Genomic DNA, 26,144 nt, shown 5'->3' on the forward strand with positions numbered 1-26,144 from the left:
GAGGGTGTGGAAAGAGCTTTGTCAGTTTGAAATAAAAATAGAATATACACTATATTGCCAAAAGTATTCGCTCACCCATCCAAATAATTTAATTCAGGTGTTCCAATCACTTCCATGGCCAAAGGTGTATAAAACGAAGCACCTAGGCATGCAGACTGCTTCTACAAACATTTGTGAAAGAATGGGCCGCTCTCAGGAGCTCAGTGAATTCCAGCGTGGTACTGTGATAGGATGCCACCTGTGCAACAAGTCCAGTCGTGAAATTTCCTCGCTACTAAATATTCCACAATCAACTGTCAGTGGTATTATAACAAAGTGGAAGCGATTGGGAATGACAGCAACTCAGCCACAAAGTGGTAGGCCACGTAAAATGACAGAGCGGGGTCAGCGGATGCTGAGGCGCATAGTGCGCAGAGGTCGCCAACTTTCTGCAGAGTCAATCGCTACAGACCTCCAAAGGTCATGTGGCCTTCAGATTAGCTCAAGAACAGTGCGTAGAGAGCTTCATGGAATGGGTTTCCATGGCCGAGCAGCTGCATCCAAGCCATACATCACCAAGTGCAATGCAAAGTGTCGGATGCGGTGGTGTAAAGCACGCTGCCACTGGACTCTAGAGCAGTGGAGCCGCGTTCTCTGGAGTGACGAATCACGCTTCTCCATCTGGCAATCTGATGGACGAGTCTGGGTTTGGCGGTTGCCAGGAGAACAGTACTTGTCTGACTGCATTGTGCCAACTGTGAAGTTTGGTGGAGGGGGGATTATGGTGTGGGGTTGTTTTTCAGGAGCTGGGCTTGGCCCCTTAGTTACAGTGAAAGGAACTCTGAATGCTTCAGCATACCAAGAGATTTTGGACAATTCCATGCTCCCAACTTTGTGGGAACAGTTTGGGGATGGCCCCTTCCTGTTCCAACATGACTGTGCACCAGTGCACAAAGCAAGGTCCATAAAGACATGGATGAGTGAGTTTGGTGTGGAAGAACTTGGCTGGCCTGCACAGAGTCCTGACCTCAACCCGATAGAGCACCTTTGGGATGAATTAGAGCGAAGACTGCGAGCCAGGCCTTCTCATCCAACATCAGTGTCTGACCTCACAAATGTGCTTCTGGAAGAATGGTCAAAAATTCCCATAAACACACTCCTAAACCTTGTGGAAAGCCTTCCCAGAAGAGTTGAAGCTGTTATAGCTGCAAAGGGTGGGCCGACGTCATATTAAACCCTATGGATTAAGAATGGGATGTCACTTAAGTTCATATGCGTCTAAAGGCAGATGAGCGAATACTTTTGGCAATATAGTGTATTTATCAAATTGGCTTACAAATAACACAGCAGACCTCGCTTCTCGGATCAGAGTGTGTTACAGAGAAAGTTAAAATTCTCTCCACCATTGGTCACGATGGTGCATCACATTCAAAAAAACCTTGCGTTTTTCCTCCACCTCCTTCTGTCAGACCATCCCCATTGAAAATCATTGGATTCACAAGTGTTCTACAACACAAACTAGTGTGTAGGCACACAACGAATGTGTAAGAAGCATTTCGAGGTTCAATTAAAAAAATCAAGCAGGAATACAGGTACTTGGATTTTTGATAGCACAACTGATTTCACCTCTGATATTTTCATTGGTTAACGGATGCCTATGTCACAGTGTTACAGTAAATTTCTCAACTTTTGGTCTCATGATCCTCACATTTATCTAAGTCTTTCTGATGCAATATCCCCGCTGAAATCAATGGATTCACAGCATTCTTAACTCTAGTGTGTTGGCATCCAGTCATGTTGAATATTTTGGGACTAATATTATTATATGTCATCTTGTGTGGTTGTATGATAAATTACCTGTTTGGGATAGTTGAGCACTTCCTGTGTGGTCGCAGTAGCACTAATGACTCGGTTACTCCCTGTGCTGAGCTTAAGGCTGAGAGTGAGGCCACTGACCAACTGAAGCCCCAGTTCAGTGATGGTCACTCTATCATCCAAAACCTTCACTGTCTTTTCTGCCAGAACAGCATCTGACAGAGGGGAAAGCACCTGAAAAAAGGAAGACACCTGGTTAACAAGTATTCCCTTCATGAGATCCACTATGGTTATCTTGTATTTAGGCCAAATTTAATTTTACCTTTATTGATGTGATGCCCACATCTTGTCCTGAAAGCACCCTGCCTGCCTGCAGACGGGCAATGTTAGGGTCGTCCACCTTCAGAAAGTAACGCACAAGCTTGGTCACATCCACCTGCCAGTCAGAGCTCAGGAAAAAGGCCTGTGGCTCCTGAGGGTGTGACTGCTCTGCCACAAAGTGGGTCAGGACTCGAACCAGAGCATGCTGAAACTGCAGCATACAGCCCCTACCCTTACTGTCTTCCTCACTGTTCCATCCTGGTTTGCTGTTAGGAACATAATCAAAATACAAAGGTATTGAAAATACCTTACAAGAAAAATGCAAAAACCCTCATATAAACATAATAGTGTCAAACACTGACTCGACACTGACTTGATTGGATCACACTTTAATGAGGGGATGTTTCTGCCCCATGCAATCTATTATGCAATAGTATTAAACATAGTAGGAGTCATCTCATAACCTTGCACAATCTTATTCATAATTTTTTCACTATGCATAATCCGCCTGATCCTGTCTGAAAATGGACTGACAATTTGTACACGTTTTTATCCGGTTATGATGTTCCCACTCTTAACCATTTATGATCATGGCAATGCTTAAAAAACAAATATGTTTTATTTTCCTCCAAAGATCTCAAGGATGGATTATGGACTGGGTCAGTGGGGCCAGTGCCACATCTGACAGGCCTACAATGGCCCAAACACCCCAAAACAAGTCACTGCAAGTGTAAAATTGATATACATAGTTAGATAGACAAACGGCACTTGAATGTGTGGCAGTGACTGATGGCACAAGATGTTATCTGTTCCCCACACCTCCTTAGCATTAACAGTGCCTTCTGAACACCTTGTTGCAGCTTTGAGGTTTTATACTAGTCATGGTACTGTATATCTCGCAACTGCGACTTGATTTATGTAAAAAATTGTAATATAACTTCTCGCACAAACCGAAATTCAACAAGAGGTGACCACCAAAGAGGCTAGGCTCTGAGGTTTCACAGGACTATAATCCATCCTTGCAATCAATGCAATAATTTTTCTATTGTTTAATTATTGCTTTTGTCTAATGATGTGTTCATCTGTGTAAAATAGGGTATTACAGACCCTCAATGTTTATTAACAATCGGAGACAATCATATCATGATTAGTTTTCATGATTATTATTAGCAATGACACAGCTCATTAAATCTTTAATTTGGGAGTTTGATTAGCAAGTGCTAAATAATGAAACCGTTAATTTGGTTTTCAAAACATGGTATCTCCAGACAAACCAGTCTTCTTTGATCAGTTCTTTGTGTTTTTCCGAACATTCAGCAAAAGCCAAACTTTCACATACTTTATTTTTCCTTATTCAACAAACTGGTAGTAGCAATGCAGGCTTATTTCAGTGCACAAACTCCTTTATACCCCACGCATAACAACAGTGACCTGGTTTACATGAATTTGGTCAAAGTCAGATTATGCATATTATGCATATGTTGTTTAACCTCCTGAGACTGACTGACACTGTCCCCGCCTCACTGTTGTTGTTCCAGCTCACGAGTCTGTGTTTGTAGCTTGCTAGCCTGCATAGCATTGCTTATTCTTATACGTTCATCGTTTTAACATTTGTCATTTTACCACGTGCTTTGTTTTATTCCACTTTTCTACTGTTTCAACTGTGTATATTTTACCGCCCACACCCGTATCTCTCTTTTTTCTTCCTTTTCTTTTTTTCCGCTTGTCTACATCTCATGTCTTGACTGTATTCGTTTTATCCCCTGTATTTTACACGGATTATTGAATCAATCTCAAACATCTGCTGATCAGGAACCACATCAAACCACATCGATCTCAAACCTTCGCCGCTCAAGAACAACCATAACAACAACAACAACAAACAATTGCAGAAAGTCATGGCATCCGCTCATGTTATTTCTTCCTGCATTGCATGCCACATGTTTACTATAGCTTCTTCCATCAGCAGTGAGGGATTTACATGTGATAAATGTAAGGAATTAGTCAGGCTGACGGAGAAGGTTAATGAGTTAGACACACGCATTCGAATGCTAGTGGAGGTCAGTGAGAAAGAGAAGCCGGCAGATACTGTTTCGGGTGTGGGTAGTACAGCGAGCAACACACAAACTTTGGTTCCGGCTGTAGAGTCCCCACAGCATGGCGTTTGGGTGACATCTCAGCAGCATACTCAGCAAAGCGGCACCACTCTCCCATTCCTGTTAGGATTTCCAATCGTTTCTCCCCACTCAGTGATGCACCTACTAAGAATCATGTTGAAAGTGCCTTAGTAATAGGTGATTCTATTGTAAGGAACGTGAAAATAGAGACTCCAGCCACTTCTGTTTTTCTAAAATTGTTATTCATGTCGGCACTAACGATGTCCGGCTTCGCCAGTCGGAGATCACTAAAGATAATGTTAAAAAGTGTGAAAAAAAATTATTTTATTATTTAACAATATATTATTATTAAAAAATAAAAACAATTAAGATAAACTTCATATAAAGTTAGGGCTCCTAAAGATTAGATCTCTTTCAACCAAAGCACTAATTGTAAATTAAATTTGGATCATAGTTTGGATACACTCTGTTTGACTGAAACCTGGCTTAAACCGAGGAATATATTAGTTTAAATGAATCTACTCCCCCAAGTTATTGTTATAAACATGAGCTTCGTCTGAAGGGTCGAGGAGTAGGTGTTGCTACAATTTACAGTGAAGTTTTTGGTGTTACTCAGTGGACAGGATATAAGTTTAAGTCTTTTGAACTAATAATGCTTAATGTCACACCGTCAGATATAAATAAAAAATCTCTGTCATCTTTTGCCCTTGCTACAGTATATAGATCACCCGGGACCTATTCTGATTTCCTTGGTGAATTTGCAAATTTTCTATCAGATCTAGTAGTTACTGCGGATAGAGCTTTAATTGTTGGTGACTTCAACATTCACATAGATAATGACACATTGGGATTAGCATATATTGATATTCTCAACTCTCTTACAGTCAGACAAAATGTGACAGGACCAACTCATCACCATAATCATACGTTAGATTTAATTCATATTAAGTTGATGTATACTATAGAAATTCTACCGCAGAGCGATGACATCTCAGATTATTACCTCGTCTCTTGTTTGCTGTGATCAGCTTATGTCACTCAATCTACACCATGCTATCGTTCAGGTAGAACTATTCTTTCGACCACTAAAGATAGCTTCACTAATAATCTTCCAGAATTGTCTCGCATACTAAGTAAGCCAAAAAGTCTAGAAGAACTTGATGTAATAACAGGAAATATAAATACAGTCTTCTCTAGCACTCTTGATATTGTCACCCCCCTTCAATTAAAGAAAATTAAAGAAAAAAGCCCCGCACCATGGTACAATGATCACATTCATGCTCTCAAGAGAGCAGCTTGGAAAATGGAGCGCAGGTGGAAGAATACAAAATTAGAGGTATTTCGCAGTGCATGGAAAGATAGTGTCAGTAGATACAGACAGGCACTAAAAGTTGCCAGGTCTAAATATTTTAGCAAACTCATAGATAATAACCACAACAATCCTATGTGTTTATTCAGTACTGTGCCTAAATTGGTTAGGAATAAAGCCTCGACTGAACCCGCACAATAGTAATGACTTTATGAATTTCTTTACTGATAAAATAGAAATCATCAGAAATAAATTTGGAATTATAAAATCAACTACCAAAGCACCTCAGAAAACAGTGTCTCATAACTGTCCTCTCGAGCAACTTCAATCCTTCGCTGTCATAGGTCATGAAGAGCTAACAAAACTTATCAAAAAATCAAAAGCCACATCATGTATGTTAGATCCAATGCCAACTAAACTCTTAAAAGAGGTATTCCCAGTAATCTCAGAAACTCTTCTTAATATTATTAACTCCTCGCTATCCTTAGGACATGTCCCAAGAAACTTTAAAATGGCAGTTATCAAACCACTTATCCTTAGCTTATCCTTAACATGTTCCTGGCGAATTGGCTAATAATAGACCGATTTCAAATCCCCCATTTATGTCGAAAATACTAGAAAAGGTAGTGGCCTCGGTAGCTCAGCGAGTAAAGACGCTGACTGCCACACCTGGAGTCGCAAAATTAGAATCCAGGATGTGCTGACTGACTCCAGTCAGGCTTCCTAAGCAACCAATTGGCCCTGTTGCTAGGGTGGGTAGGGTCAAGTTGGGTTAACCTCCTCGTGGTCGCTATAATGTGTGGTTCTCGCTCTCGGTGGGGCACGTGGTGAGTTGTGCATGGATGCCACGGAGAATAGCATGAAGCCTCCACACACGCAAGGTCTCTGCAGTAACGTGCTCAAGCCACATGATAAGATGTGCGGATTGACAGTCTTAGACACGGAGGCAACTGAGATTTGTCCTCCACCACCTGAATTGAGGCGAGTCACTACGCCACCATGAGGAATTCCAAATTGGCAAGAAAAAAAAAAAGAAAATACTAGAAAAGGTAGTGTCCTCCCAACTATGTTAATTTCTACAGAGAAATGGTATATATGAACAATTTTAGTCAGGATTTAGGCCCCATCACAGTACAGAGACTGCACTTATCAGAGTTACAAATGACTTGCTCTTATCATCTGATTGCAGCTGCATTTCTCTTCTAATGCTTTTCGATCTTAGTGCTGCCTTCAACACCATAGATCATGACATTCTCTTGAATAGGCTGGGGAATTATGTTGGCATTAGTGGACTTGCATTAGCATGGTTCAGGTCCTATTTATCAGACTGCTACCACTTTGTATGTGTAAATGAGGAATTGTAAAATCAAACAAAAGTTAAGTATGGAGTGCCACAGGGATCAGTTTTAGGGCCTCTGCTTTTCTCCTTATATATGCTTCCCCTTGGGAGATATTATCAGGAATTGTGGAATAAGTTTCCACTGTTATGCCCATGATACCCAACTTTATATTTCTTCTAAACCCGACGAAATTTGTGTATCAATGAAATCAAAGATTGAATGGCCAAAAATTTCCTTCTACTAAATTCTGACAAAACAGAGGTACTAATTATTGGACCAAAAACCTCTAAAAATAAGCCGCTAAAATATAATTTGACTCTCGATGGATGTACTGTTATGTCATCTTCTACAGAAAAGAACTTAGGTGTTATATTTCAAAAATCTAGTTTCCAGTGTTTGTAGAACAGCATTCTTCCACCTCAGAAATATTGCTTAGTTACGACACATGCTCTCTGTTGCTGATGCAACTAACTCATGCGTTCATGACCTCAAGACTAGATTATTGTAATGCATTACTGGGAGGATGTACTGCAAGTTCAATAAATAAACTTCAGTTGGTTCAAAATGCAGCTGTCAGAGTGCTGACTAGAACCAAGAAATATGATCATATTTTATTGACGTTACATTGGCTACCTGTTAAATTTCTTATTAATTTTAAAATTCGGTTAACTACATACAAAGCTTTGAATGGTCTAGCTCCACAGTACTTAAGTGACCTTCTACCACGCTATATTCCATCACATTCATTACGATCACAAAATTCTGGCCTGTTAATAGTTCCTAGAATATCAAAATCCACAAAAGGAGGTAGATCCTTTTCCTTTTTGGCTCCAAAACTATGGAACAGTCTCCCTAACACTGTTCGGGACGCAGACACACTCACTCAGTTTAAGTGTAGACTAAAGACTCATCTATTTAGCAAATGCATACACCTAATTTATCCATCAACTCACAATTAGGCTGCTTTAGTTAGGTCTGCCGGAACCAGAAACTTTCTCAAAAAAAATTCTCATAATCTGTAACTCTGCAATAAATTGAATGGCATCTACGATAATATTATGCTATTTGTTTCCCTGTCTCAACCTCGGAATTCATTTCCCGAGGTTACCAGAGACGGACAGATCCAGCTCCGTTCCTGCTTGGTGTCGGACTCCACTACAACATGTCGATGAGTGATGACGACAAACTACAGCCGGTGCCAGCCAGACATCACTTCAGTCTTTTACGATGGACTTCAGAGGAGGAACTGATGCCAACTCCAACTGTAAGACATCGGATACTTCATATGCCACTGCCTGAACCTTGGACTTAGGATGGACCCCACTGAACCTCACCAAAATGACCTGCCAGTTGAACTGCAATGCACCTCATTGATCTCTGCCTGCATCACCTTTGTTTATTGATGGATGACACTCTTGAAATAGAATACATAGACAATCAGTTAATTGCCAACAAAAGCCTTTATCAGCCAACTAACAAAGGACAATGCATCTATGTGAATTTCTGCAAAAAAGACATTAGTCATTAATGTCTTGAAAGACATTAGTCATTAATCTTACAGTTTATACAAAATATTTGTTTAAACACTGGCCCTTAACACTTACTTAGTTTACTAATTTTAAACCATGACTTGCACTGCACACAAATAACTCATATTGGCATTATATTCATGCTGTTTAGCCAGAGGGGACTGGCCCCCACAGTGAGCCTGGTTTCTCCCAAGGTTATTTTTCTCCATCCTTCAGCTTGCTCACTGGGGTTCTAAATACAATTATTATTTAACTATTTAATTATTTATTTGTATACACAATTTACAATTACACAATGATGACTAAGACTTTCACGGTTTCATTTTCTGTTAAAGCATGATTTTCTGTAAAGCTTCTTTGAAACGATGTATGTTGTGAAAAGCGCTATACAAATAAAAATGACTTGACCCCGCGGCCACATGCGTGGATATTATGTTTTAGCTTTGCTATAGGCTGTGCATCATTTAATTTCATTTAAACTGACTAATCTCATTTCAGGAAACTCTACGCTGTCATTAAAGTGAAACTTTCGACGCACCGAGTCATGTGACAAAACAACATGGCACCGAACACAGCAGAGTTTGTCTTTTTGAGAAACGGCAAAAAACTACATCTGGTAAACCTCATTAACCTTTTACATTAAAACATGTTTGAGTCAAAAGAGTAGAGTCTGTAGTATCATCTGATATGCCATTTTTAAAATTTCATCGATTTATTGTTAAATGGCACGCTGTTTAACACAATGACCACGTACGTGGACTATAGGCTCATTTTCCTTAAAATATCCTATATTAACTGTGCATTATCACAATGAGAATCAATGGATGTATCCAAAAGCTGGAAAATGTTGCTTTTAGAGGCTGTATATGGAGTTAGAATGAAAATAACATGCATTTCAAACTGTTCTGAGACCAGTGCAGGCAGACAGCACACTGGAGGTTAAGTCATTTCCTAATTAGGGAGCAAGGGAGCATCCTATAGATTTGCTATGCAGCCAAGTGCATTCACTCCTAACATCTGGTCAGAAAAGTTCAGTTTCAGGCTGCAGATGATGTTTGAAGCACTCAAAATGTTTGGCAGACATGGGACAATTTTACACGTAAAATTTTATTTTAACATGGTTAGCAGTGATTGGAAGATGCTGACCATTACTTTGAATTAGAATTAATTATGCTAATTTCTGATGTAATGTCTGTAACATCTCAAAAACATGAATAACCAACACTCCTGGAAACATAATAAACAATATGATAAAAAAAAAGAAAAATCTTAGTCTTACTGTTCACATATGTAGACATCAAAAAGGGGCTACTAGTTACAAATCAAAAAAGGGGAATGGAAAATGCACACAGCAGTCACGCTCGGGTCTCAAGAGGTTAAACATGCTTACCAATTGCCTTAATTCAATTTAGCCAATATTTGTGATTCTAAATATCCCAATAAGACAGCAGGCATATGCCTGTATAAGTTGGAATTTTGGGTCATGTATGCATCTTTTTTAAAAATATCCAGTTATGGAATATTCATTTATATCTATGCACAGTCAAATTAATTTTGTGTGCTACGTGATATAGAGAGTTGTAAAAGGAAAGCAATAGAAGAAAAGCATTTTTATAGTGAAGAGTTTTTTTCCAAATATTTTCCAAATAACCAGAATCAGAATGAGCTTTATTGCCAAGTATGCTTACGCATACAAGGAATTTGTCTTGGTGACAGAAGCTTCCAATGCACAAACAATGCAACAATACAACAACAAGAGATAATAAAAAAAATAGAATAAAAATACAAAAGTGATTAGAAAATATAAGTATATATAGAAAAACACAATAAGACAAAACATATATATATATATATATATATATATATACGTATGTACAAATACAAATCTGTTATATACAGATAGTGCAAGGGAATGTAATGGCAGAAGAGGTAGGATATGTTGGATAAATATAAATAGACTAAGCTGTGTATTGCACATAATTATTGCTCAATGGGGCAGTTTTAACTGATAGCTGATGGTTCTGGTGCTCAGTGTTCTGTAGCGCCGGCCAGAAAGCAACAGTTCAAGGAGGTAATATGCTGGGTGAGTGGGGTCCAGAGTGATTTTTCCAGCCCTTTTCCTCACTCTGGAAATGTACAGTTCTTGAAGGGAGGGCAGGGGTCAACCAATAATCCGCTCAGCAGTCCAAACTGTCCTTTGTAGTCTTCTGATGTCCGATTTCGTAGCTGAACCAAACCAGACAGTTATTGAAGTGCAGAGGACAGACTCAGTGACTGCTGAGTAAAACTGTATCAGCAGCGCCTGTGGCAAGTTGAATTTCCTCAACTGGCGAAGGAAGTACAAACTCTGCGATATGTCAATATGGGTCTCCCACTTCAGGTCCTGTGAGATGGTAAAGCCCAGGGTAGGGTAGCACCAGCTGTGCGAAAGGTCTCACGTAAGTTGGGACTTAAAGTTCACACTAAGGTCTTAGTAACTACTAGTTAGTTTGTAATTAAATTAGTGCTTAATTTGGTTGCACCACCTGTTCTTAAGTCAAGATTTAGCTCAAGATTCGTAAGCTCTCCGTAAGTAATGCATAGTCGCATAATATGACGTTTACCTGTATTGATCCAATAAACAGCCTTCAAATTTGTACATAGAAGTGTTAAAAAGCTGTGAATTTCAGTTTGATCTTGTTACGGTTGATGTTCAAACCTTGTTTGCTCATGTAACTGTCAGCTGTTATCAATTATATCCCCATTGAAATACGAAAGATTTCATTAATGATATAGGCTATTTAGCTTATGAAAATAACAATAATCAATAACTGTATTTAAAATGAATAAGGAACAATAAATAAATACTAATACAGCAGGCTGGAAAAATAGACATTTATTCATTTTAATATTTTATATATTTCATATATGTTGAAACTTGACACCGTACACAGGAAAGGGCACCATTAGATTGGTTGAATCACACTGAAGTAGTACGTTTTTTACATTATTTCTCTCGTAAATGTAAACGAGTGTAAATGCCAACATCATCAGAGTGGAGAATGAGCTCTCACATGAAGCAGTAGAAACGCCCATGACCAGGGCAGACACATACAGTTTATGAAGACCTGGAAATGCATCTTTGTATTCCTGCAAGAGTTTGCAAACAGCCGAACAGTCAGCATCAGTTGGAAGCTTTTTGGTCAGCATTGGTCTGGCAACAAGAATTTAAATATGCAGCTCACTTTTTGCAACCCCTGCAAGACTACAGAAAGGCTCAAGCAGCTGAATGTCAAGAAATTTGTTGGATTTTGGCATCAAACATGACAGGGCTTGCATCAGCTCTAAATTCTTTGTGGAAAACCTGTTTTCCATCTCTGATACAGCTGTATCAACAATGTTTAACATCTGTCACCTTAGAGCTTCAGTGGAACATTCAGAGCCTGACTGCCCTTCTTGCCCTATAGGTGATAAAATGACAGAGTCAGCATAGAAGGGATTAATAGTCCTTAGACGTTTTGGTGAGGGCTCATCAGTAGACATGCCAGTGCATTACTGCTGCAATTGACTGTCATTTTCTCTGAGATTTTTCAGTGCACTAAGAGATACCTGCAGTACTTCAGCTGCACTGCAAAATCAAAATGGTGAGACTGTAGGATGGCATTGGCTGGTTTTAAAATGGCAAGAAGATGAATCAAAAATTTGCCAACTTCAAAAAAATGGCATCGCTTCAGCTGAGAGAGAATCCCAGAAGCATTTTTGCAAGTCAACCGAGGCATTGTCATCATCGGAAACCTTGAAATGAATGTCAAGAATGACTTCCTCATTCTCCACAACACATTTGGTAACTTAAAAATGACTTGTCCAGTGGATTTCTAACAACCTCTTGAGATATGGGCAACTGTACCTCTGACAGACAAAATGATGCCTGAAAAAATAGTACAGGGAACCTGACAAGTCAAAGAATCTTTTGGCAAAAGGTTCACTTTGAATTGCATGTATGATGGAGAGGTGAAGCTGGTGGTTATAGCAGTGGATGTAGGGGATATGCCTGCCCAACCTTTTTTGCAATAAAGCTTGAACACCGCCTCGAACCCCACTCATCACTGATGCTCCGTCATAACACTGGCTCAGTATATTTTCAGAACTGAATCCTGTATGAGACAAGTATCTTAACATTTCGGTGGTGATGTAATCTGCATCAAGCTGCTGTAGTTCTAACAAGCCAATGAGATGTTCCTCTGGCACACCATTGCACACAAAGCAGATTACAACAGACACATTTTCAATGTTGCACCAATCCCTTGTGCCATCACTTTTTAAACAGAATGCAGCTGAATCAGCAGTGTCATATTCCTGTTTTATTTTATTGTACATGGAGGCCAAAATTTCAATCACTTCATTCTGGATGGATTTGGAAGTGTACTTTGCATTTTCTGGGATACTTGACAAAATGTCAGCAAGGTATTTATCTTTGATGAGGATTTGCCTTGTTTAAATCATTTGGGACAGAATTGCTCCATTTTTGTGTAGGTGTAATTGTGTTTTTGACACCATCTGAAGATGCCGTTGAACTTGACTCAACTATGGAAGAGGTGGTAGCTGCATCCTGGTGAGCAAAAGTGCTTTTCTTTTGTCCTTTCGGAATAAGAAATCTGTGCCTGTTGTGATTTGTTTAATGTACAAGTGTTTAGTAATATGTTCACTGACTGTTAAAATGACAGTATCGTTATTAATATTGCTTTGTCATTCAGCACGTTTGTTAACGGCAAAGGTAGCGAGGTGAATGAGACTAAGGCTATTGTTTCGACAGCCTACACTTAAAATAAATAAGAAAAGAAAAGGAAAATCTGGAGCTGAATTGAACATCGCACCAATTTTGTGATTGGTTGTTATGGGGGGTGGGGCCAGGGTGGGCCAGGGTGGGCCAAGCTCCTGATTGGGTGGATCAGGCCCACCCTGGCCCCCCCGTGGAGCCGGGCCTGATCTCCACTGTTTTGAGTGTGTTAAGCTCCAGGTTGTTTTGACTGCACCAGACAGCCAGCTGTTCAACCTCCCTTCTGTATGCAGACTCATCATCATCCTGCATGTGGCCGATGACAGTAGTGTCATCTGCAAACTTCAGGTGGCCAAACACCAGTCTGTCAAATGACTTCATGACCACAGACGTCAGAGCGATGGGTCTGTAGTCATTAAGTCCTGTGATTTGGGTTTCTTTGGGACAGGGATGATGGTGGAGCATTTGAAGCAGCAGTGAACTTCACATTGCTCCAGTGATCTGTTGAAGATCTGTGTGAAGATGGGGGCCAGCTGGTCAGCACAGGATTTTAGACAAGTGGGTGAAACACCGTCTCAGCCCTGTGCTTTCCTTGTCTTTTTTTTCCGGACATAACATAATATACAGAATAACGAAAGTGCTGTAACAGCCTCACGATCTACATTTTGTAATTAATTGCTCCCTTATGTGCTATTGTCAAAGACAAGAATGTGAATAAAATATTTTATTGAATTACTCTGCAGAAATACAAAGATGCAGTGTAAAAAATGACAAGAGTGAGCGTCCCTTGTATTTCCAGAATAGGATAACAGGAAAAAAAATTGCATGTGTTAGATTATTTGGAATATGCTGATTACATACTTGAATATTCCTGTAGTCCTTTTTCAGAATAAAGGCTTAACCAGAATATAGACATTAAACTGAAAATGATATGCATGTAAACATGGTGAATGTGTTAATGTACCTCTTAGTGGACACGATGGGGATCCTCCAGCTCTTGATTTGACTTAGTTCTGTATCAGACACCTCGATATCCAGAGGAAGACGAGGAAACCACACCTTCATCTCCAGCTGGGAGCTCAGGTAACTGTAGGTGAAGTTCACCAGCATCCGCAGTCGTCCCTGGGTTTCTTTTCCATTCACATAGACAAAGTCACATCTGTCAGATACCTGGGGGCACCAAAACATATTCCATGTTATTCTCAAAACTAAGCAAGCAGGCTGCTCACAATGCAGTTTCCATGTTTTGCTGGATTTGTATGGAATTTTGACTATGTAAGAGGATTTGATTGCACTGAGCCCCAGTACAAACATGCATTTTTGGGACAAAAAATAATTTTGGTACTCTTCAGATCAGCATTTACAAGTGCATTTAACCATTTGAGATTAAAGAATTTATTTTTATTTATTTTTTTAATTTACTGCCTCTAATGAGCTCAACTTCCACATGAAATATATTACGAAAAGTATATAAAAAATAATTTCTACATAAAATCCAATGAATCTACTTCGATCAGTATGAAACTACAGAAAGAAAGCTACAGTACTTGGTGAGTCTGAGTATTGCTGAATATATATATATTTTTTAATGATAATTAATAATATTAATTATAATGTTAAATAATATCCAGTATAATATGTGAGACAAACAATAAAATGCATTCATGTCAGGTTTATTTTTATTAAAGGGTATTTGAGCTCTATTGATGTGGGTGTGGAGGTACAAAAAAAACAAAAAAAGTTTGGGAAACACTGATCTAGTGTACCATTCACACATGTCCATTCTGACCTGACTGCATATGAAGGTTGTATAGCAAGTAAAGATAATGAACCGAAACACTGATCTCTTGACCAAAACCATAATCGCACACAATTGTTCAAATTTACACTAACTGAGCAATGAACGGTGGTTGCCTTGCTTGCTTCATGGCACTTACACTGCATTAGAATTTCTAATGTAGCCTTTGCACATTTACTCTCACTTTTGAAATATTATGCATGGCTTCAGTAGTCTCAAAGGCACTTAACAGTTCAGCATGGGCTTATCAAATGCATGCAGTGAAATTATTAAATCAATTGGATAATTTATGATGCAATTAAATTTCAACAAGATTGAAGAAGGCACATAGAGGTGACTTAGACCGACATCCTTTTGTGGAATAGCAAGTAAGGCCAGCATAAACAGGTTAGAGAGAAGGCTAAATATGTGTATGAGTTAGTTTCTGTGTATATATGTAATGTCTCTATGTCTTGATTTGAACTACAGGACTCTTTACTGCCTAGGAAGTTTAACACATGCACACAAAAACAGTTTACATGGATGGCAAATATCCTGTTTATGAGTGCATAAAATGTCATAATCCAAACTATTTATGGTCTATATCCAGGGTTGGGGAGTAACGGAATACATGTAACAGGATTACGTATTTAAAATACAAAATATAAGTAACTGTATTCCACTACAGTTACAATTTAAATCATTGGTATTTAGAATACAGTTACATTCAAAAAGTATTTTGATTACTGAAGAGATTACTTTGCATTTTATTGTCATTTATTTCATTTAATATTTAGTCCTTTCAGATGGAAAACATTTATACATATAAATGATGTGATCCAAAGTGCATTTGAACAGCAGTGAAACACTTTCTTATGATGTGTTACATTCATACGAGCAGACAGAGAAGTAAGTTTGAAGTAAGTTTGGAGCAGAAGAAATAGAAATAAACCTTGTGTAAATTGTCAGCTTTATGCTAAGCTAAAATGCTATTTCTAGCCATTTTACATGCACGTTACCAGGCACGATCATATTTTTTTTATCAAGAAAATTCACGTTAGATCATATATATTCTTGATAATAATTTTTATATTGTTTGCCTGTAAAAATATCTAAGAATCCTTAAAAAAAGATCAATTCGATTTATCTTGTTTTAGAAACAACACTGCATAAGATATTTAGGTTTTTCAGAGAATGCATTTTTAACATGTGTATTTTGTCTTACTGTACTGGCAGAGTTTTTATAGTCAAAACAAGTGAAAAAATCTACCAGTGCTGAAGAAGTAATCCAAAGTATTTAGAATACGTTACTGACCTTGAGTAATCTAACGGAATACATTACAAATTACATTTTACAGCATGTATTCTGTAATCTGTAGTGGAATACATTTCAAAAGTAACCCTCCCAACCCTGTCTATATGCTATTAGCAATGAAAAGCAGCAAGATTATGGGCTCACAGCAGTCAAAAGCATATATCATTTATTATGATTTAAGATACATCTTATAAAATGTAACAGAATGCATATGTATATATATATATATATATATATATATATATATATATATATATATATATATATATATATTCTGATTCTCTGATCTTATATAAATACAATATATGGCCAAAAGTATGTGGGCATCCCAACATCTTGGATATAATTTTAATTATAATGTTAAATGATATCCAGTATAATATGTGAAACAGATAATAAAATGCACTCATGTCAGATTTAATTTTTATTATGGCCAAAAGTATGTGGGCATCCCAACACCACCCTTATGTGCTTTTTGAGCATTTAATCTCAAAACCATGTCCATTAACAGAGAGTTGGTCTTCCACTCTTCTGGGAAGGCTTTACACTAGATGTTGGAACATGGTTGTGGGGATCTGATTTTGTTTAGAAACAAGAGCATCAGTGAGGTCAACCAAAAATGCTGGGTGATGGGGCCTGACTCGCAGTCTGCATTCAAATTTATCCCAAAGGTTTTTTTCTTAATGAATCTCGCTTTGTGCATGGAAGCATTGTCTGAATGCTGGAACAGAAAAGTGCCTCCCCAAACTGTTGCCTCAAAAAGTGTATGCTGTATTGGTATTTGTCTTCACTGGAATAAATGTTCAGCCAAACCTGTTAAATAGAAGGGGGTTACTACATAATGTACTTTTGGCCATGTAGTATATTTAAAACCATTTTGTCTTGGGTTAAACAATCACCACAAACACCTATGTAAATATTTCAGGAACACTGTATTTTCACTGTTAGGTCTAATATAGGGTTGGCCACATTACATCTTTTTTATCTACAAGATGCTTGAGGGGGACGGATGGTGAAACGTTATGGCTTTGTGTTGAAGTGGAAAAATGCTTAAGGGGGAACTCCATCAGATGGCGAAACGCTCGAACTGGACCTCACATATCCGGTCCTACAGTAAAACCTTGAAGGAGGATACCCATCCCATATTGATTTGCTCAAAATGCTCAAGTGTCCTTTATTCAATCTGCATAAAGTTGGCAACCCTAGTCTAGTCTGAGAGATATAATAGCCAGTGTACCTGGTTTCTAAAAGTAGGACTGAGTAGTATTGTTTTAAAGATGGTAGTAGCATATAGCATCAAGTGAAAGGGAGGTAAACCTATTAGTTAAATTCTTGGATTAAGAGTTTAGCAGATACATCAGATACTCAGGCTTACAGATATTTGATCAGTAATCTCTAAAATAAACACACACAAAAAAAAAAAAAAAAAAACAATGATGACTTTAGGTCTTAGCTTTGTGAGAATATCACAAGCTGATAATGATGGGAAATAAATAAACATTGCAACTATACGTGGACTTACACTTCATATAACCCTGTGAATAATGCAGGATGAAGGTATAATCTAATATAGCAGTCCAAGCAGCCAGATGGTTGTGAGTTCTGCTTTTGTTTACATTTAGTGAAAGTTTAAAGACAAAGATTAAAGGATAGGGGTATATGGATGAATACAGAAATGCATAACCCGAAGAGAGAGTGTTGGGCTGATGTAATGACGGATAAAGCAGATAGATGGATGGATTAGAAGATGCATTATGCGATCCAATATGTCTATATAATGACCATTAAACTGTTTAATGGAGAATTAAAAATGATGGAAGACTGTGAGCTGGGCGGCTCTTTTGTATAAGTACTATAGGTAGTGTGTACTTATCAACTGTTCAGAAGTAAGTTCTTCATCGAATTAAGTACTTACAAAATATAGGAATTCGGACACCGCTGTCTGCGTTTATTTTACTGTAATGACAGGCTGACTGTACACCATGTTTGTGTAATCTTGTGTAACTATGGACGGGTTTTTTCTCTTTGAGGACATCAAAGTATCTGAACTTCTATTTACTGTAATTCAAAGAAATAAGGCCAGAAAACCTTGTCACCCTTGACTGAGAAATGGTTAAAGTTCTTTTAAGTCTCTTGTCTTGGCTGTAGTCACAGTATGGTGCTGAGCTGTCCTGTCAGATTAAGTCCTTTCCAAAGAGGACACAGCTCTCCTGAGAGAGGACGATATGTGGTTTAATGACTTTTACTGCCACAAATTACTTCTCTGTCCTGTTTCTGTTTCTTACACAAGAGATGACATTGATATGTTCTTTGGAGACCTTTGATTGTCTCCTAAAATGACATGCATCCAAGGAATCTGCATTCTGTCTCAAACATGCACAGAAAATGAGTTTGACATTAGCTAGATGTGACTTATTCAACTTGAAGGTCTTCAAGAAATATTCTGGTTAAAATACAACTTAAAGGATTTGTTTCAATTGAAACTTACAATTGAAGTCTATAGGGAAAATGATGACCCCACAGACATCCATTATAACTGCATTTTAATAAACACATTCTTTTGTTTGATTATATTCCATATTCCAAGTCAATGTGAAATTGAAATTGACATTATATACTGTGCTTTCTCATTGCATGTTCATGAGCTTATTATGAATGATTCATTGGTGCATGCTTTGCTTTTTGTGCACACAATACCTTGAGAACATCTTCATCTGTGGAGCTGCAGTCCACAAAGTCAGAGACATCCGTCACAGAACCATCCTGTTCCACAGCAACGGTTCTTATGCCTACTGTAACCCTCTTACCGGTCAGCACAGCAGTGTTCAACAGTTCTGTATCCTAAACAGGGAACAGAGATCAAAGTGAAATGTTGGGCCTTAAAACTGTTTGTGTTTTTTTGTCCACGTCTATTAGCTTTGAGGTCATGTATACTATACGTCAGTGTATGCCTAAAAGTTGACGAAATTCACTTTTAACAGAATTACGCATATAAGATGTACATTCTTTCTTATACGTGATATCGTACAACAATACTGATAAATCATTTTGCGCTACACAGATTTATGTCCAATCAAATGTTCTCTAGAATGAGAATGTCCTCCTAGTACCACCTGCAACCAAATAGGGTCATCAAAAGCATACTGACTATTTTTTTATTTAAAAAAAAAGAGTCCTTCGATGTGTCCCCCCATTTACTCTGTTGAAATACATTAAGACAATAAATAAAACTCTCACTCTCATCAAGCTATTCCATGGGGTCTTTAAAGTCACAATATCTTTTTCAGCATCTGTGGCAATAAATCATTTACATGTTAAAAAAAAAAAAAAAATAGCACACCAAGGTACACAAGAGTGAATTTTAGGGTGGAATGAACTGTGTCAATCATTTTACATAATCTGGGCCAGAGACACATTACAGTGCATGGCAACTAGACTGATACAACTTTATGTAATCAAAAATCATTTTTGATGAGAACAAAGGATTATTCCATGGGAAAAAACCTAATGTCCCAGTACTGTCTACAATGAAACTTGATGTTCCAGTCTAATGGGGCAAACCACTGAACTCTGCTCCTGACAGATCCAAAATGCCAGCTGACTTAAATTAAACTGGTATTAGAAATGCACTTAAATAAGCAAATATCAACTTTGTATTACAATAAAAGAAAGAAGAAATTTAACATAAGGTGGCTCACACAGCTGTGTTATTTTCAAGTATGACTCCGTACTACTTACAAGGATTTACAGTAAGACTTATTAAAGTAATTAAAAAAAAAAAGAAAGAAAAATCCCCATTAAACCAAAATTAAAGTTTTGTGGGTTTTAGTCCATGTCTGTTAGATTTGATTCCAACAATATTCTAGTATGCTCATTAAAGTTAAAAAATAAACTTAATACTGTAACAGATATATGAAGTTAAAATATAGTCTTTCTCTTCTAGGAAAAAGGACCAAAATTGCGGATGACTCATCAAAGTTTTTGTCCAATCAAGTGCTCTCTAGAATGCTCCCATAATATCAACTTGCTCGCAAATAGCAAATCATGGTTTTGCTGGGCTGTGCTGTAAAATGAATGGCTATTAGATATTTTAAAAAGGACAAGCCCTTCAATATGTCCCACCCCAACTTCCTGTTTTGATAGTAAATACATATCTATCAGAAAAGACTCGGGATGATTGCAATTAATACAAGTGTAGAGATATTTGGCGTAAGCCCCATCTGACAGTTCAGCGCTCAGATACTTGCTTGAACTGTCAGATCCTACCAGAAGGCGAAGAAGGCAGGAGAGAGGAGCTTACCTCTATGGCAGGACGGGACCTAAACTGGTGGTGATGGGGAGTGGGGGGGTGAAAACACGAGGCATTAGGAGCAATGAAAGACATATCTGCAAGCTTATAAAGCAGAGGCTTGATTGTGATTGGAAGAGATGGCTGACTGAATTAAAGCGTAAAGATCCCAAGTCTTGCTGCGAGAACTACTGCTTATGCTTCCATTAACAGAGTAAAGAAAATTGTGCTTGTCAAACTGTTTTATGGGGTATTTAATTACAAGATTCTTATTGAGAATGCCCTGCTCACAGTTGTATTTGCTATTGCTTGGTTCACAAAGCTCTCACAACCCTTCAAAAACAGATCTGCCAAACTTATGAAGAGTTTTATAGTCTTTTGGCCATTCAATGTCCTATGCTGTTTTTCAGAATTCTGGGATGGCATCCAGCTGTATATTAGAGGTGGTACAGAACATCTGATTGATTATGTCCAAATCTGCTCATGTTTGGACACATCCCAAAGTCCAACATTATTAGTCTTGCAGTTTAATCTTGTCACATTAACAACGCAGTGATGATCCCGAGCCCCTGGCATCCTGCTAGATCAATTCTGTCTTTCTTAACACCAGTGATAAGACTTCAAAAAGAAACCTCTGTTAAACAGTTTGCTATATCTTTTGATAGAGACAGAAGTTGAACAGTGGGTTGAACTAACAGTAATGTAAAAAATTTGAAGTTACCAAAATCCACTACAGTACTGTAGGTAAACAAGATGCTCTGTGTCTTGGTACAGGCCAGACTCAAACCTGCATCTACACTGGAGCAATTCAGTAAAAACTCCAACATGCAAGTATGTGTGCTACCACTGCATCATGGCTCCAGTTGTTTTCTTGACATCTTCATGGCCCTGACATCATTGAATTGCTCATAGAGTTTTACGACAGTCAGTCAAAGTTTGTGGATACCATGGAAATAAATAGGTTGTGGCACAAAATTAACTAAACCTGGTGTGTACTTGTACTGTGAAGTATTTTTTTCATAGTAAACTTTAAATATAGCCCACTCCAAAATGAATGTCATGCCAAACATGCTGAAACAGGCAGTCAGTTTATTAAGTGTATTAATTTTGCACAAAAGCAGTTTATTCAGCATACTAAAGCATCTTCTCCTTTGACTTTCATTCAAACAGAACAGCCTCTTATCTCCATGTCAAGATCCTGCCACATTATGCATTTTTTAACTAACCTTGAAGGCTCCCCCGGAAAGAGGGGCTCTTACAAGTCCTTATGTCTCTAACCACTGTTTTGGTGCTCTTGAGCAAGGCACACTTCACCTGAAAACTTGCACAAACCTCTGGCATCACACCAAACCCTTGGTCCTAAAGACAACACTGTACTTTCACAGCTCTTTTCCAAAATAATTAAAAAAAAAATGTTTGAACCCTTTAAGCTCTGAAGGTTTTTTTTTTTTTTTTTAATATTTCCTGTTTCAGTGGCATGTCCAAAAGTAAAGGCTTATAACTCTACAAAAAAAACAAATAGGGTAAATTTTTTGGTATAATTTTAAAGAAACTTTTCACATTTTTCAATGTTAGAGATTATGATAGATTATGAGACTCTCAGCCTAAGAAACCGCTAAAAAAATCACAAAAAAAATTTAGCCAAAAAATTTACTTTTTTCTTATTTTTCTGATTTGACATTAGGGGTGGGCGATATACCGGTATACATGATAAAACGGTAGAAATTTGGCAAACGGTATACATTTTGGATTATCGTCTGTATCACGGTAACTCAAAATCGCAACCGCATGGCAAGAAATGTGCACCTCATTCTATTCATGTAACACGTACACGGTACACATTCTGTCGGAGAAATCGAGGAGGAAGACGGGGTGGCTTCACGTGAGACTGAGAGAATTGAAGAAACAGGGTTTTTCAGGTACTGACAATTTTTCAGCGCCCCCCCACCCCCCAAGCTAAATTTCGGGTCACTGAAGCAAATTCAATTACATTCTTCATGCATTCTAAATATGCTTCTCATCTCACACACGCAACTGTGTATCACGTGATTGTCACACACGAGTCCCAACCAGCAGGCTTCCAGATTGTGCTCCACAGACAGGAGAACGCAGAGCGTGTGATCACTGGCACTACTCAATCCGGTTTCTCTCTATCACCAACGAACCTCACAACATGCATGACCCATTTGAAGTTTTGAGGGTTTTTTTTTTACCTTAAAATTATATGGAGGAAGTCAAACATCTCAAATGGTGAGAGAGCCTGACATTCTAAAAAACACTGATTAGGAAAACAGCTGAAACATTGTGTCATGCACCAACAATTATGTGTCATCTGTTATATACTGTATATTTAAGTACACATCATCAGCCTTAATAAAATTCAGTATGAATGATGTTAGATATTAGAAAACAAACTGACTTTGCTTTCATATATTCAAATATTGTCTACAGAGATAACGTAAAATAAATAAAGAATCTTTTATCAAGGATAGGAAGGATATGTTTTACTCATAAATAAGATGAATTATTTCCTTTGTTGCATTGCTTTCAGAAGATGTCAAGTTTCTTGAAGAAAGTTTTATAATAATAATAATACTAGTCAACAACATCAGACTGAAATTTAGCATTGTGGTAAGGTTGATTTCTACTTTTTGAATACCTCCAATTTATTTTTTAAACTCTGACTATGTTTGTCAAGTTCCAAATAAAAAGAAAATGATTCATGAGTATTTAATTCAATTAATGGATTAAAAAAAATATAGGCATTACAATATATTTATTTAATTTATAAACCAATTTTTATTGATTTAAAAAAAAAAATCTAACTATATCATGATATATATCATCATCGTGATATAAAATGAGTGATATGGTGATATAAGATTTTGGTCATATCGCCAACCCCTATTTGACATTATACTGTATATCTCTAAGTGTAAATAAGGTAGCTCTGAAACTGATTTTGTTTTGTTCCCAATCATGCCAACTGTACCTGAGTAAAATTGTGTGTTCATATGACAAAGCAATCAAAAGTTATAGCATTACAAAGATAATTTATCCTAGTGTCCAAAAACCTCTCTAAGCAATTAAAACATAATAATTGTATATAAGAACTAATTTTACATGCAAATGCAACAATGACTAAAGGTATGCTCTCTCTCCAAAGCATTAGAGGTCTGCACGGGCCTTAAAATGAAACCCGAACCCAACCCGTACCTGAGGCCGCTGAAGAAAAAGCGAGACGCGGTGCAAATGTCAAAGACATTCATCCAGCATGTGTTTAAACAATGGGAAAACAGAACAGACGTGTGCAAAAACACTTTCGGTGTGAACGGCCCCTAACTTGTCTGTTCGTGCGTGAGTGAGAGCGTGTGTGCGAAACAAGTTTGGTAAGCCTGTTTATTTTTTTATTAATTACAAACCTGACCCGAACCCGAAATCCTTCTTGAAAAACAGACACGAACCCGGCCCGAAACCCCACGGGTTCTCGGGTCCCGTCAGGCCCGGGCCAGGTTGCAGACCTCTACAAAGCATGCATGCATGAGTAACTCATTCAGTTCCATTCGGTGTCATTTGAGCCATCGAGACTGTATCATGTACGTGGCGCCATCTCCTCGTGGCCATATGTATTTAGAGTGAACGATCCTCTCTGCCCATATTTGGATGACTTTCACCTCTGGTTGCAGCGATCTGAATCCTAATACCATTGATTTAGAGTGCTATGACGCTGAACATTGTACTACATCATTTCCAATTAAGTCATCTGATCCAGGAAAGCTAACGTGTTTTTAGCTAAATAGCACATTATGTGCCATGTGCACACTAAACTTTAAGTGGTTTATCTAATGATCTATGCATCCGATTACACTGTGTGTGGGCTCATTTCAACAGGAATCCCCTTCTCTAAGTAATGGTATGTGATATATTTTATGTTCTGTTTATTTTTCCTGAAGTTATAAGTGAAAACATGGCTAATAAGCAACACCTGTTTACAAGTACCATGTATGTCAAAGACATTTACTTAGCTATTACTCACTATAGTTTTGGTTATAGCTGGTTGTATTCTACTCTTTGAGAGCTTTCCAATGACATATGACACATGGCTATTTGATCAGTTTTACCCATAACAATAATATATACAGTGCAAAATTATTAATAAATGAACAAAACGGAACACTTTTTTTTTTTTTTTTTTTACATTTCAAAGCACTTGTTCAGTTTTGGTCACAATGCCTAGATGCATTGTAAGCTTTAAAACTATACCCATTTTGAGTTGGTCAAGACTGTAGTTATTAATATTTTGATATTTTTTCAGGCCGATCCAAGTTTAAAGGGTTAAAAAAAAAATACGATTTTTAATATCTTTAAAGAATGACCTACCATAACTAAAGGAGCCAGCCCTACAAAATCCCTCTGAGTGGTGAAGATCCTCATGGTGCCCTCTGATGCCCCCATCATTCTGACATCATCAGGAAGCATCAACTCCCACTTGATCACCTGAATCTCTGATTGACTGCTGACATCCTCCACTTCAAAATCCATCTGTAGAATGGCTTGGAGTTTGTTTAATCTGTAAGAGAATGTGCCATTAAAAATCTCACAACAAACTCTAAACCAAAAACCATACTCTAAACACCTATGCTTTATCATGTGAAACCTAACACGATGCTAAAAAAAGGCACACAAAAAACATTTCCAACAATATGCAAAATTATTCACACAGTGTCGTTGTCACAAACCATGTTGTCCTTGTTGCATGTGGTCTTTAGCTATCGCCAATCAAAATTATTTTCACCAAAATAACATTGAGTTTGATTGGTTGCCCAGCCTTTGACATCAGCAACAAAATACATGGAATGTGTTTTCTCCTCCCTTTTAAAAGTTGATTAGACTATTTATTTTGCTGTTCTAACTATCCATTATTATACATTTTATTATTTGCATTCTGTATTGTTTTTTCCCTGCAGTCCCTGACCCTATCCTACCCGTTGAAACCACTGTTCTAAACTTTTTTCATCTTCTGTGACCAAACAATTGCCACATCAACAGCGTCATTTCAAAGCTGCTATGCTTTCATTCAAAATCATTCAAATGGGTACTTTTAGGTCAATTGAGGCAACAGAAGATCAGTTCTGTGCCCTTTACCAAAAGGGGTCACCCACAGCCCTGCCTGTACACACTGTCCATAGTCTGACCTTATAAAAGACAGTCAACTGTTCTAATGCCCACACCAGGTTAAAAGATCCACAGCTCGTTGGATCACAGTTTCAGCAATCATCAAGCCATATCATTTTAACCTCTTAGCAGTGCAATCCCGTCAGTGTGCTGCATAATACTTTCAATAGGATATGGGATCACCCCTAATCTGATGCATCTGTCTCAAATCTTACAGCTTTAAAATGCACAGCTTTCAAGCTCTGGGGATGAACCAAAAAAAAAAAAAAGTGTTCAGATCACTCTTTTGTATGGTATATTTGTTTATAAGTGTGTGCATGGATATGTTTGTGCAGCCAAAAGTGCAATTATTTAAAAAAGACAGATTGAAAATGACAGTGGTACAAACACGTTTTCCTTCCAAAGCAACATGCTTTTATAAGT

General features: G+C 37.8%; 1 protein-coding gene across 2 annotated transcripts in view; it reads right to left on the reverse strand.

The window, feature by feature from the left end:
* The window catches only part of LOC127415086 (transmembrane protein 132C), a 52,278-nt gene that overhangs the window by 2,677 nt on the left and 23,457 nt on the right, over positions 1 to 26,144 (reverse strand). For both annotated transcript variants that reach the window (XM_051653631.1, XM_051653632.1), the window contains exons 4-8: positions 24,927 to 25,116; positions 18,956 to 19,099; positions 14,131 to 14,336; positions 2,117 to 2,381; positions 1,837 to 2,028 (exon numbers count right to left, since the gene is read on the reverse strand). In XM_051653631.1, coding sequence (XP_051509591.1) covers positions 1,837 to 2,028; positions 2,117 to 2,381; positions 14,131 to 14,336; positions 18,956 to 19,099; positions 24,927 to 25,116 — 997 coding nt within the window. The remainder of the gene's footprint in view (positions 1 to 1,836; positions 2,029 to 2,116; positions 2,382 to 14,130; positions 14,337 to 18,955; positions 19,100 to 24,926; positions 25,117 to 26,144) is intronic.

Source organism: Myxocyprinus asiaticus, chromosome 24 (assembly GCF_019703515.2).
Source record: "Myxocyprinus asiaticus isolate MX2 ecotype Aquarium Trade chromosome 24, UBuf_Myxa_2, whole genome shotgun sequence".
NCBI classification, from domain to species: domain Eukaryota; kingdom Metazoa; phylum Chordata; class Actinopteri; order Cypriniformes; family Catostomidae; genus Myxocyprinus; species Myxocyprinus asiaticus.